Source organism: Blennius ocellaris (assembly GCF_963422515.1).
Source record: "Blennius ocellaris genome assembly, chromosome: 16".
Classification (NCBI taxonomy): domain Eukaryota; kingdom Metazoa; phylum Chordata; class Actinopteri; order Blenniiformes; family Blenniidae; genus Blennius; species Blennius ocellaris.
The window spans coordinates 22,963,094-22,977,241 of NC_137665.1; the positions used below are offsets into that span (position 1 = coordinate 22,963,094).

Consider the following 14,148-nt stretch of genomic DNA (forward strand, 5'->3'; position numbering starts at 1 on the left):
GCCTGTATATTCACATATATTCACCTCAATTTTGCCTATATGTGGCATATATGTGCATATAGGTTTCACATATGTGCATATATCCTCATATAGGTTCTTTCCATGTGGGAACAGACAAAACAGAAAGTCGAGTGAGAATGTGTGTGCGCTAACTTCACCAAACAACCAGCGTTTTCGGTTCTTTGGTTACGTAAGAGATTAAAGTGTGGCTGAAGGTGGAGATGTGAGGAGGGACAGTCAGTAGTCTGGTTAACTGGAATTAGGCGGCTGCCGCCGTGCGCTCACACTGCCTCGCGCACACTCACACACGCACGCACGCACGCACGCACGCACACACACACACACACACACACACACACACACACACACACACACACACACACACACACACACACACACACACACACACACACACACACACACACACACACACAGTCACTGTCTCCCACTCTCCACGATGCGCGTGGCTGCTGGCTGAAGGCTGAACACGAGGGAGGCTGCGAGACCGACCGACGTCCTCCATGTCAACATGCCAACCTTCTCCGTCATGTACAAAGGAGCCGTCATCATCAGCAGGTACCGGCGCGCGGCGCGGCTCTGCGGCGCGGCTCTGCGGTGCGTGTCTCTGCGACGCGGCGCGACTCACACCGCTGCGCGCTCCTCGCTTCCTCGGCGGCGGACTTCATGGGTCACGGTGTCCGCGTGAGCCTCAGGTGGAGCAATTAGAAGGACAAATGAGGTTTAATTGACGCGAGGCAAGTGCAGAGCGGCGCGAGCGGTCTCTATGCAAACGCGCATGTTTCCGTTACGTTGAAACGCAGAGGCGCGGAGTGACGCGATTTGTTTTTTGTGGATGGAGATTCGCAATAGGAAGGAAACAAAGTGGGAAATCAACACGTAGATTACGATGATGCACAGTGCGGTTCCGTTGTCGTGTGGAGCTGTCTTCTCCATCTGTCGTGTCCCGCTCTACGGCAGAGATTCCATCATCCAACTAAATCACACTCAACTAGTCGGTGTGGAACCAAGAGGAGATCTACATATTTGATCTATAAGTAGATGTATTATGTGTGAATTATAATGAATGAATGATAAAATATGTTCAGGAACACATGACAAGTTGTTTATTTAAAAAAAAAAGTATAATTTAAGGAGATCAATAGTGTATCTGGTATCAAATGAAGCTGAGGTTGCACCGTGGTGTAGTGGTTAGTACTGTCACCGTGTTTGAGTCTGGTTTGGTTTTGTTTGAGTCTGGTTTGGTTTTGTTTGAGTCTGGTTTGGTTTTGTTTGAGTCTGGTTTGGTTTTGTTTGAGTCTGGTTTTGTTTTGTTTGAGTCTGGTTTTGTTTTGTTTGAGTCTGGTTTTGTTTTGTTTGAGTCTGGTTTGGTTTTGTTTGAGTCTGGTTTGGTTTTGTTTGAGTCTGGTTTGGTTTTGTTTGAGTCTGGTTTGGTTTTGTTTGAGTCTGGTTTGGTTTTGTTTGAGTCTGGTTTTGTTTTGTTTGAGTCTGGTTTGGTTTTGTTTGAGTCTGGTTTGGTTTTGTTTGCGTCTGGTTTGAGCCTTTCTTTGTGCAGTTAGCGCACTCTCCCTGTGGTGGGGTGTAAATGTGTGGGTGGGCTCTCTCGTGATTGTTTTGCCATAAACTGACAACCTTTCCATTGTTCTGCTGAATTGGATCAAATGATTTGTGACCCTCATTTCTGTGTACACAATATTTCAAGTGAAAATGCATTGTTTTTGCATTTTAGTTTCTGAAAATATTTGCATTCACAGGATGATGTCAGTTTCCATGGAAACAGCAGAAACTCTGAAAACAATGTAGCCTGTCAGGCCACAAGTTGGCACTGTTGATTGTTTTTTGTAATGAAACCACACAAACACATGCAGCAGAGAACAACACGCTATAAACATTTACAATGGGAGAACACAGACATTGTAGTGGACAGACCATGAAGTTGGGCTGTTATTATGGTGACTGTCAAAATAAAACTACCAAGTCCCAGGAGAACATGGACTGGGAGTCAAGACACGACTGATGAAACTTTGTTCTGATTGTCCATCCTTGTGCATAATAACTAGTTACTCTGGCCGGGTGCCATTTTCTTTAGAACGTTTACTGTCTGCTTGGTAGTTTGTCCGGATTGGAGCCTCTTGTGAGCTGGTTTTGACCCACAGACCTTATGTTTAACACTCCTGATTTCAAACTCTGTCAACAGGTTCAAACCAGTAACCTGGTTGCTGTGACATGTCAGTAAGTAATGATGATAGTTTTGGTCTGTTAGTATAAATCTAAAGGGATGTCGATTTTCTTTTTCCTGTCCAGAGAATGTTTCCTGTTTGAGTTCCAGTAGGTTTTTTTCTTCCGTGTCTCTCCCACTGTCACTCACAAAGTGAAGGACAGTTTCTTCTTAATCTCATGGACTTTGACATCATTCATATCTCTTTGTAGGTTTACCTTTGCTTGCTGTATAACATTTGACTATTTCGTCTGTGGGTTGCTACTGAAGGCCATCCCGCTGAACCTGGTCTTGGAAATAAAACTTGAGATGGATTCAGTCGTTTTACTCTGCAAGCTCCTGAGAAATCATTGTCCTCTGCTTCTTCTGGTCCTTGTTCACAGTTCAGTTGACTTCATTCAGTCGGACTATGTTAGTGAAGGCTGAAGGTCTCAAAGGTTTAAAAGATCACTATAATCCAATTACTCATAGTGTCAACTACAAGTACCAGTAAACCTCTCCAGGCCCCTGAGCCCACTGAGCCAAGAAAATGCCTTTGAAATGTTCCTGTATTTTACATTAGATTGGCCATAAATGGTAACCTAATTTTGGACACAGTCACAAGTATATACAGTAAATATTAATAGACACTAAATAATCAAAATAAGCAAATGGAACTTGGCTGTGTTTGTTTGAAGCTGCTGTTGCAGCTTTACTTCATGTGTGGACTCAATGTTCTGCTGACTGAGCTTCTGCTTCAGCTATACAGTGGAGCAATGGTTCTTTCTTGTTTGTATATAATGCCTTTGTGACATCATACACAGTGATGTATGTTCTTCCCGAACAACTTGACTTAGTTCCATCAATGTTTTCTCAACAGTGTGGCAAATTTCCCAGAGTAAAGCTTTTTTGTGATGCAGTGGTTTCTTCTGCGGTGGAGGCCTCAGTGTTGAGGACTAAGTCCCTCAAGTCTTTGAAAAGTGTCTGTAAGTCCTTACAATTTGATGCAAGCTGTTTACTTGTGACAGAAGGAGGTGACAGTCATTTAAAGTAGCTTTACTCTTGGCCCACGTGTTCTAATATGACTTTAGGCTTAAAGATTATTTGGGGATTTATTGTCAGGACTGAGGTCTCCTTTAAGAGTGGGCGGGCCATAGGTCTGGGCGCTCCAGCACCACACCTGTGGCCACTTTCGATAATCACCCTGCCCTACATATGTCCTGTCTGTGTTTTTTCATTGTTGGTTTGTTTGTTATCGATGTCCCGTCCGTCCGGTCCAGTCTGTTAGTCATCCAGGTCTCGTCCGTTCTGTCCAGGGCATTGGAGTCAAGTCTGCTGTGCTCCTCATGTCAAGGAGCAGCCTGCTAATCATCGGTCTGTGCTGTCATTAAATAAAAGACTTGATTGAACCCAGCCTGCCTCCAGAGTCCTGCACTTGGGTCCTGTCCGTATCCGTGACAGAACAAACAAACCATCATGGACCCAGCGGACTCTGGTCACCAGCTGCTAGGAGCAGTTGGGCGGCAGGGAGACCGGCTCACGGAACATGACGAGCAGTTGGCTGGTTTAACGGCGGGTCTCCACGACCTTTCCCATCGACACACTTCAGTGGAGAGTCAACTGAACCAACTCACCGGTCACCTCCAGCAGCTCCTCACTCATCTCTCGGTCCCAGAGGTTCGGGTTCTTGCTGCCGCCGCGGTGCCGGCAACCCCTGCAGCCGCCGCGGTGCCGCCGGCGGATGCCCCTGTCGTGATGCCGCCATCACCGCTCTCAAGCCCAGCACGCTTCTCGGGGGACTCCGGGGACTCACGACCCTTCCTGGTCCAGTGTGGTCTCCACTTTGAGATGCAGCCGGGGGCGTTCCCAACAGAGAGGTCCAGGGTCGCGTACATCATCTCCCACCTGTCCGGCAGAGCGGAGGCTTGGGCCACCTCTGAGTGGAACCGTCAATCCCGACTGTGTGATTCGATGGACGAGTTCGCAGCCGCGCTGTCGAAGATCTTCGATCGGCGTCCCGGCGGACGGGAGGCGGCTCGAGCGCTGGCAGCGCTGCGTCAAGGAAGGAGGTCGGTGATCGACTACGCGATTGAGTTCCGCACTCTCTCCGCAGACTGCGCCTGGAACGATGAGTCACTGCGGGAGACCTTCCTCTACGGGCTGGCCAGCCCGGTTCGCAACCAGCTCTTCCTGGTAGATCTCCCCGACAACTTCGACTCCCTCATTGCCCTGGCGGTCAAGATGGAGAATCGTCTGACGGTCCGTGATCGCCTGAGGCAGACTGACCAGCAGGGAGGAGAATCCAGGAGTGCATGGGAGGAGCACGCCCCTCTCCGCCCCGCCTCCCAACAGGCGCGAGTTCCGAGTGCTGCACAGCTTCCGGAGGAGCCGATGCAGCTTGGTCGCACCGGCATCTCTACGCAGGAGCGGCATCGGCGCCTGACCAGCGGCCTGTGTCTGTACTGTGGTCAGCACGGGCACAGAGCTGCAGCTTGTCCGTTAAAAGAACAGGCTCACCTGGGTTCAGGAGGGCCCCGGTGAGTCTTAAGAAGTCCTCCACTGCGCCTTTAAGAAGACTCACACCGGCTGAGGTATGCCGACACCACGTTGGACATTGATGTTTTCATTGACTCTGGTGCAGATGAGAACTTTATGGACCTTAAGTGGGCTGAGAGACACAATATCCCCACTGAACTGTTTTCATTGCCCTTTAAGGCTTTTGCGTTGGATGGACGTAAAATATTTTCTATTGATAAAAAGACTCTTTCTGTTCAGTTATTGTTTGGTCCCTCCCATGTTGAGGAGATTTCTTTTCATTTAGGTTTTAGTCCGTCCTACAGAGTTATCCTGGGCCTCCCTTGGTTATGTTTGCACAAGCCCCATATTGACTGGGAGTCGGGGGTTATTTTGAGTTGGGGAGGGGATTGTTCTGAGCATTGTCAGTCAGTGTCTGGAGTTAAGGTAGCAGCTGTGGAGGTTCCTGTGTATCCGGACCTCGAGCGAGTTCCCAGCTGCTACCACGATCTAAAGGAGGTGTTCAATAAGGGGAAGGCAACGTCTCTGCCACCGCATCGTACTTATGACTGTGCCATTGATTTATTGCCGGGTACCACTCCTCCCAAGGGTCGCATTTACTCTCTCTCACAACCCGAGAATCAGGCCATGAAAGAGTACATTGAGTCCGCCTTAAAGGCTGGGATAATCAGACCCTCGTCCTCTCCTGCAGGGGCGGGGTTTTTCTTTGTGGCGAAGAAGGACAAGACACTTCGAGCATGCATTGATTACAGGGGCCTCAATGAGATAACCGTTAAGAACCGCTACCCACTAACCCTCATGACTTCGGCCTTTGAACACCTACAGGGAGCCAAGCTCTTTAATAAGCTGGACTTGCGCAATGCTTACCTGAAAAACTGAAATATCACATGGTCATAAGTATTCAGACCCTTTGTTGTGACATCCATCCATCCATCCATTCTCTGCCGCTTATCCGGGGCCGGGTTGCGGAGGCAGCAGTCCGAGCAGAGTTGTCCAGATTTCCCTCGCCCCAGACTCTTCCTCCAGCTCTTCCGGTGGCACCACAAGGCATTCCCAGGCCAGCCGAGAGACATAGTCCCTCCAGTGTGTCCTGGGTCTGCCCCGAGGCCTCCTACCGCAGGGACATGCCCGGAACACCTCCCAGGGGAGGCGTCCGGGGGGCATCCGAAACAGGTGCCCGAGCCACCTCAGCTGGCTCCACTCAATGTGGAGGAGCAGCGGCTCTACTCCGAGCTCCTCCCTGGTGACTGAGCTCCTCACCCTATCTCTAAGGGTGACTGAGCTCCTCACCCTATCTCTAAAGGTGTGCTGAGCCACCCTACGGAGGAAGCTCATTTCAGCCGCTTGTATCCGCGAACTCGTTCTTTCGGTCACAACCCATAGTTCGTGACCATAGGTGAGGGTAGGAATGAAGATCGACCAATAAATCGAGAGCTTCGCTTTTTGGCTCCTTCACCACAACGGGCCGATACGTCATCTGCATAACTGTAGACACCGCACCGATCCGCCTGTCGATCTCACGCTCCATCTTTCCCCCACTCATGAACAAGACCCCGAGATACTTGAACTCCACCGACCTGGAGGGCGCAAGCCACCTTTTTCCTGTCGAAAACCATGGCCTCGGATTTAGAGGTGCTGATCATCCGCTGATCCTTGTGTTGTGTTGTCTTTTTGTTGCTTAGTTCATTTCATTAGTTAGTTCATCTAGTTTAGCTTAGTATATTAGTTGTGGGTGGGCAACCAGGAGTGAACGTATGGTTGCATTGTAACCTTGGTTCTTTAAGTGAGAGACTCCACCCAGGTACATATTCCATATCTATGGGGAATGAAACCCCCACCCCCCCCACTGCTCGTCAGGGTACATGGATATTTCTTTAAGACACTCCGGCTTGCCCGTTCACGCCCCACAGGTTACCTATAAAGCACCTGTGTGTGCGTGAATTCAGTGATAGTTTTGAACGACATGTGTCTCCAAGCGGCCAAAAGAGCTGGAGAGATAGTCTCTCATTCAGAGAACCGAGGTTACGATGTGGTCATGTCTCTCTAGCATTCTCTATCATCTCGAGACTATCTGTCCACCTCTTTAAGACACCCCGTGAGGAGAGGGTGCAGCCCATAACCCAAGACACGGAAATGTGACAGATGAAATGTTTACAAATGTACACTATTTACATAGCAATCAGATAATGCCTTGCAAGATGCAAGGGCCAAGCCTAAAATGTGGAGGGACTGCGTAGGTCAGACCGCAAGACGCCAGAAGGATCCAAGGAACCTCTATAAGGCTTCGCAAGACGCAAAGGCCAACATTGTCAAGGAGACTCAGGTCGAAGATGAGTAAGTCACAAACGAGACCCCACACATTGTCTATGTACAGTAAACTACTGATGAGCCACACTCAGCCCTCGCTCCACAAAAGAGGGACTAGCGGCTAAATTTGGACAGTAGAACTTCACAAAGGTGGACTCAGATGACAATGTGGCTGCTGCACAAATGTCAGCCAGTGAAGCACCTCGCCATAAGGCCCAGGAACTAGTCATGCCGTGGGTTGAGAGTGCTCGAACCCCGGATGGGACCGGCATTCCCGAGCGCACATATGCCTGCTGGACTGTTTCCACAATCCAGTGGGACAGTCTAGATTTCAACAGGGGCTTGCCCAATTTGCTGGTGTCAAAAGAGGGGAAAATGGTTAGGGTTAGGGTTATCGGTCTTCCTGTAAGACCGTGTGTGCTGGATGTACTCTGCTAGAGCTCTAACTGGGCATAACCTAGACAGGTGCTGGTCCTCGTGGTCAATTGACTGGGACAAGTGGAATTCGACCCTTGGTTCCCATGGGGGAACCAATGGCCTTTTTTGTAGACTGTAAGCCTCTGGGCACCTCAAGGAAATCAATGAAGAGCTGCCTTCGCTAAATACGTACTCATCAATGCGAATAGCCTTTATCGCTGTCACCAGACCTCGCAAGATAACTTAAAACCTTCCTGTCTCCAGTTGAAAATGAAAAAATGGCAGGATTTCCTGGGTTGTGGCTAAATATGGGTGAAGTTGTGTGCTCCACACCAAGCAATGAAGACCCCCAAATGGTACAAATAAGCAGCTCTGGTGGATTGTACCCAGGCTTCCTGCATTGTCTGGACTACAGGCTCCGACAAGCCTAAGTCAAGGAGTCCTTCTCATGGGCTAGACCACCAGTCTGAGTCCTGTGGGGAAGGGGTGGAACAGGGCCCTGCTGGCCTGAGACAGCAGGGCCCTCCAAAGTGGGAGCTCCTATGGTGTTCCTTCCAAGAGAGGTGGAATCTCCGAGAACCATGGCATGTGGGGCCACAGGGGAGTCACCAAGAGCAGCTTTACTCTGTCCACCTTGATCCTTTGGAGGAGGGGTGGGAGAAGACTGAAAGGGGGAAAGGCACAGAGCAGAACGTTGGTTCATTGGTGTGCCAGAGCATCCCATCCCAGAGGAGGATTGTCATTCTTGAGAGAGAAGACGAGTCCGCAATGCGTCAACTCTCGAAGCAAACAGGTCAACTACTGCTCTGCCGAAGCAACGCCAAATCTCCTCTACTGCCTGAGGATGGAGCCGCCACTCCCCCAGATATGGGCCCCCTCTCAACATGATATCCGCTGCTGTGTTTGACAGTCCTGGCACACTCTGAGTGAGCAAAAGATTGGGTGAGCCCACTACCACAGCTGGGTTGCCAGCTTGCAAAGGGCACGGGAACCTAGGCCTCCCTGCCTGTTGATGTACGCTGCAGTCACGGTACTGTCTGTCCTGACGATGATGTGGTAACCTCTCAGCCTTGGCAGGAAATGCCGAAGTGCGAGAGAGGCAGCTCTCATTTCCAGTACATTTATGTGCTGGGTTACCCAATGGCCACTCCAGAGCCCTTTGTTCCCGCAGCCTTCGTGCACAGCGCCCCAGCCTATTAGAGACGCGTCGCTGAAGACTAGCAGGCGATAGATCACGGCTCCGAGAGCACTCCCTTTTCCTATATTGGCCTTGTGGAGTTCCCGAGAAACCACCACTTGGTTCTGGTGGGACCTCTGTGGACAAAGATATTCAACTGGTTTTCTGGAGTGTATGACTGTGTTTTCAAACCTGACCCGAGATAGTATTGTTTGGGTATTCCCCATCTCTACAAAATCACAGTCTCTCTGTACAGTGTCCAATGATGTATGGAAAGACCATTGCTAAGAAAGCAATATTGAACCTCTGGAAAATGGACACTGTACCTCAGTTTAAAACCTGGCTTGCCGGCCTCACCAGTGGAGAGGATTTGGAGAGGATTTGATACGGCATGATGGGCTGCCTTGATACATTTTTCATCATCTGGCAACCTTTCTTGGACTATGTGTTCCGGCTGAGAGCCGGTGCGTGGAGTCCTGAAACCCAGAAGCAGACCAGGAGGCAGAACAGGTGCAATTGGCAGTGATTTTATTGAGAACAAGGACCTGGGAGACGAGGAAACGGAGACTCCGGGATGCAGAGTACGCAGGCGGAAGGACGGCAGCAGGGAGGTGCACTGCACCAGGAGGAGGTGTGCTGAGGGCAGACGAGGAGCGCAGCAGGGAGAGCTGCACGGCGTGGAGGCTGGCCGAGGACGCTTGTAGAGGGAAGCCGTGGAGTGCATTCGCAGAGGTTACTCGTACAAGAGACACAGTCTTCTGGCACCGGACCTCCTCACTGCAGGGCTTAAGATGTTGGAGCTATCAATTAGTTGATTACCTGCAGGAGTGTGCGTGAGGGCAGATCCGGTGCTGGAGCGAGGTGTGGATCCTCACACTATGTTGCCCAATGTGAGTTCATCACATTTCTGGACAGTGAGACGTGTAGACCGCTTATCTTTTTTAAAAAAATGCTAGTTGGGACATAATGTATTAACGATGCAGAGTACTGTCATCTTGACTGTTAACCCTTGTTTTTGTTTGTTTTTTTGCTTTGTTTCATTTTCTTCTTGTCTACTGTGTGTACTAAAATATATTAAAAAAATTAAATAAAGGTACTTTATCAAAGGTTTAAAATAAATAAATTGAAAAAAAAAAAAAATATATATATATATAGGGGGTGGGGCCAAAGTGTCATGCGTCTCAAGCGACACACTTCCTTGTTTACAGTTGGCACGATGGCATCCCGATAGCTTATGTTAGCTTTCACACAGAGGTACAATTTGGGACTTGGTGTGTGACTGAGAGAGGAAAATGGTTAGCCCACAACATAGATGACTTCTGAGTGAATCAGCTGCACCGCAACAATACACTTCAGGGTCGCCGGCTGTGAAACGCCGCTGCACGGAGCAGAGCAGAGCTCAACATGAAGTCCACCGGCCGTGTCAGCTCACAACAACGCACTGGTGGAACTTTGAGAGATGCTGAACTGGCCGGCTGGAGTTCTGTCCCACTGTTAGCTGACTTGAGAGTCTGCGCTCAAACAATCACTGAATTCACGCTCACACAGGTGCTTTATCTGTAACCTGTGGGGCGTGAGCGGGCAAGCCGGAGTGTCTTAAAGAAATATCCACGTACCCTGATGAGCAGGGGGGGTCATTCTCCATACATATGGAATATGTAACTGGGTAAACAGATAGTCTCGAGATGATAGAAAACAGGGTTTTGTGTGTAGTGTCCTCCTGCCATGGTGGTCTTGTTGTTTTTAAGTGTTTTTAAATTAAGCCTTTGCTGCTTGTAACTGGTATGAAGGAAGTTTTCAATATCTTGAGCGAATTAACTCCATTATGGTTAATATTTTGTGACATTTTGAGGATTTTAACTGTTTCCTCTCTCAAGCCAAATGTGCCTCAGATATGTGAGAAGAAGTACTGCCAAGTCTCTGGCAGCAAGGAGTTGGCGAGAGAAACCATGTAAAGAAGAACCGCTCATGATCTTCATTCAATGTTCCATTCATGTTCAGGACAGTTCATGTTCAGCGGAAATCTTGTGAAATCAAGAGGATTTCTTGTACAGCTTTGATTAGAGTGGCATGTCTTGGTTTTTAGAACTTGCAACCTTCCCAATTGGATGGTTACAGGTTCAATTCCCACCTCTGCCTGCCCACATGCCGAAGTGTCCTTGGGCAAGACACTGAACCCTGAACTGCCTGAGTGAATGCAGTGTGAGAGTGAATGGTTAATGTCAAAATGGCAGCCTCGCTTCCATCAACCTGCCCCAGGACAGCTGTGCCACCTACAGTTCACCACCATCCAGTATGGAATGAATGAATAATGCAATGCAATGTAAAGTGTCTTTGAGTGCCGAGAAAAGCGCTACGTAAAACGAATGCATTATTATTATTAACTGAAACAAACTGCCCCCAGACTCTGGAACAAACTGCCCACTGAAATACGCACCTTAACCGACTTTGGCCTCTTTAAATTTAGGCTCAAAATCTATTTATTCAGACTGGTTTTTAATACACGTGGTGACATTTTATTTTATTTTGATTCAATTCGATTTTACTCTTGTTGATGTAGTGTGTGTTTTTACTCTTGTTCTCTTTTAATTCTTTTCTTTCTCATTTTACTGTCTGCTTTTACTGGAAAGCACTTTGGTCACCTTGAGTGTTGTAAAGGGCTTTATAAATAAATGTTGATCAATACAGTTCACCAGTATCACAACTTTAAAAATCACAAACATTAGAGTGGCTGGGATCTGTCAGTCTTTGTTGTTGGTTTGATTGTTGGATAGATTGTAGATGGCAGCAGCCACAAACTCATGAACACACACTACAGCAAAATAAATCACACTCAGCAAGGCTTATAGATAAATAGATTTTCTGGAGCTGGAGCTCTGTGCTGCAATACATTCAAGTTAAAATGTACATGCTTTGAATGTTCTCCGTCATCCTGAGGTACACGTTTTCAGCTGCAGCAGTGTCGATTGGTGTAAAAATCAACCTGGCTGAAGGATTGTATGGTAGTTGCTGTGATAAGATGAAAATGACAGCCTTCACTGAGTTACAATAGTCAAAAATATGAAGCTTGTTCACATGCTTAGACAGCATGTGAACATTTTATAATTCAGTGTTTTGATATGTGAACCAATTCTTCTTCTTTCTCATTTTTGTCGCCCCTCTTTGCTCTGTGACAGGACACTAATGGGTCCATACGGAGTCGACCGAGCTGTTCATTCCATGGAGTTTACAGACTGTGAGAATGGATTGGGTAAGTCCTTTTAATTGCAATGTGTCTGCTAACAGATGTAATACACCTTGTGGCTGTTGAGGTCAGATTTTAACCTTTTGGGCTTTTTTTTTTTTTTTCTTTCTTTACCTTCAGCGGGAAACTGGAATTCATTGTTCCGGCAAATACTTATTTTCTTCAGCAAAGTGCTCAATGGCACTCCATTAGTCTGTTGTTTATGTACGCAGAGTTGGCGCTTCCACTACTGCCTGGCAGGTGTGCAGTCATCAAAGCAATGTGTGTGATTTCTTTGATGGTTTTTGGACGGGCTTCTGAAAGGTTTTGAGATTGTGCACACCCCTTTTATGACCAAGGTGATGCAGAGGCGTCATGTTCCCTGGAGACAAAGGTGAAGCAGCTCCAAGCTGTGCCTCCCTTGCATTGACAATTCCCATAAAAAAGAAATAGCTGAGGTTAAGGTGCAGTTAGTTCCTGTGCATCATTATAATGCTGAGAACTGTTCATATGAGAAGTGATCAAACATGCGCTATCTACTTTCATGTGTTTCGAGTTCAGACTGATCCAAAGGCTCCAGGACCTGGACTGATCATGTGTATAAATCACACGTTCAAAGTCTCACATGTTTGTTTTTCTTTTGTCTGATGAGTATAAAAAATCTACAATTCCAAAGAACTGCTGAAGTCTACAACCTCTTTCAAAAATGTCAGCCTTTGATAAAAAAGATTTTCTCAGCTTCATATTATTGTAGTGTACTAGAGCATTTTAGGCACTTATATCATGCAGAACATGTTGTGACGTTTATATACACAAAACACCCATCTGTTCTGGTCTCTGTCATGTGTTTGGTATCTGGTTGGTTTGTGGTTGATGTTTCTTGCTGGGCAGATCGGACGTGGCCTCATGTTTTATCACCACATTAAGCGAAACAGCTGAAACCTCCAGAGCTTTTCTACATTTTAGTCTTTGTTATTTTTCGATGACATGATTTCAAAGTGCACACCCCTTTTATGAGGGGTGTGCCCTTTTATGAGTCCATTGTGAGTATAAACAAACCCAGAAACAAGTTGCAATTTTTTTTTTTTTTTTTTTTTTTACCATCAAACTATTACAACTATACACAATGTTTGTTTAAGTTAAGTTTTTTTTATAGTTAAAATAACTGTGACTCTTAATTTATGGTACATTTTAGTCTTATGGATGAAAGTCTGGTACATGGCTATTGATTCAAAGTGAGTAATTCCATTTCAGTTGATGTCAGAGATGTACGATCACAAAGGCTTCTCGCAGTACAATTTATTTACATGAAATAAAATCACATATCACTACTTAAACTAACAACATAATGCATAGGTTTATCCAATCACCCACCACTGTCTGTCACTTCAGCCTGATTATGAATCACTGAAATAATGTCAGTCCTACTTTTAGGGGGATTTTCTCTGCTGAGTAGGTATCCTTGCTAAGTATCACTGTTTGCCTGGGAGGGAAGTAGGTCATGTGGAAAAGCCCTAACCCACTTAACCCGGCTGGGTTAAGAATGCAGGAGCTGCTGTTGTTTTTATCCTTACCTCACTTTCACGTCAGAACACTGTGGCGCTTGTGCCTGAGAGAAAACACCAAGACCCAGTGCAAGAATGCCGAAGCAACGAGGCTGGTGTTAGATTTGCTCAAGGGGGGAAGCTTCATTCGAGTAAAAGGACTTAAAAATTCATTGAAGTGACAATAGTAACTCACTAATATATCCAGGGTTCACACACAAACACACATTTAGACTTCAGACTCAGAATCCTGTACCGGTAGTGAAGGTGTGAATACATGGAAACCTTACAACATCCTGCTGTCATCAGGTTAGCCTCATGTACAACTCTTCATTCCAAAGGTAGAAGTTAAGGGAGTAACGTAATCGTAGATTTAACTTCTCTAAATTTAGAAAAAGCACAAATTGTATTTGAAGACACATCCTGAGATCCTTTTCCAGGATGCATAGATAATGTATGCACAGTATCACCAAGCATGAGCAACATAATCTGACCACAAGCAAAATAAGTACATTGAAAATGACACAGGACCCAGAAATGTGCCTAGTGGCACACCACTAACATAAATTCAGCTATAGAAGGAAACACACGGCCAGCTGTACTGGGACCCCGCCGTCACCCCCTGGCTCTGCTGATGGTCCTCATAAATGAGTAATATTCCCTCGAACACACACACACACACACACACACACACACACACACACACACACACACACACACACACACACAC

The 14,148-nt window shown here is 47.0% G+C and overlaps 1 protein-coding gene across 1 annotated transcript in view; it reads left to right on the forward strand.

The window, feature by feature from the left end:
* LOC308141078 (syntaxin-binding protein 4) overlaps positions 1 to 14,148 on the forward strand; it is a gene marked incomplete at both ends in the record, with an annotated part of 237,544 nt that overhangs the window by 68,507 nt on the left and 154,889 nt on the right. The window contains one exon of the mRNA XM_080511081.1: positions 11,828 to 11,901. Within this exon, the coding sequence (XP_080367207.1) occupies positions 11,828 to 11,901 (74 nt within the window). The remainder of the gene's footprint in view (positions 1 to 11,827; positions 11,902 to 14,148) is intronic.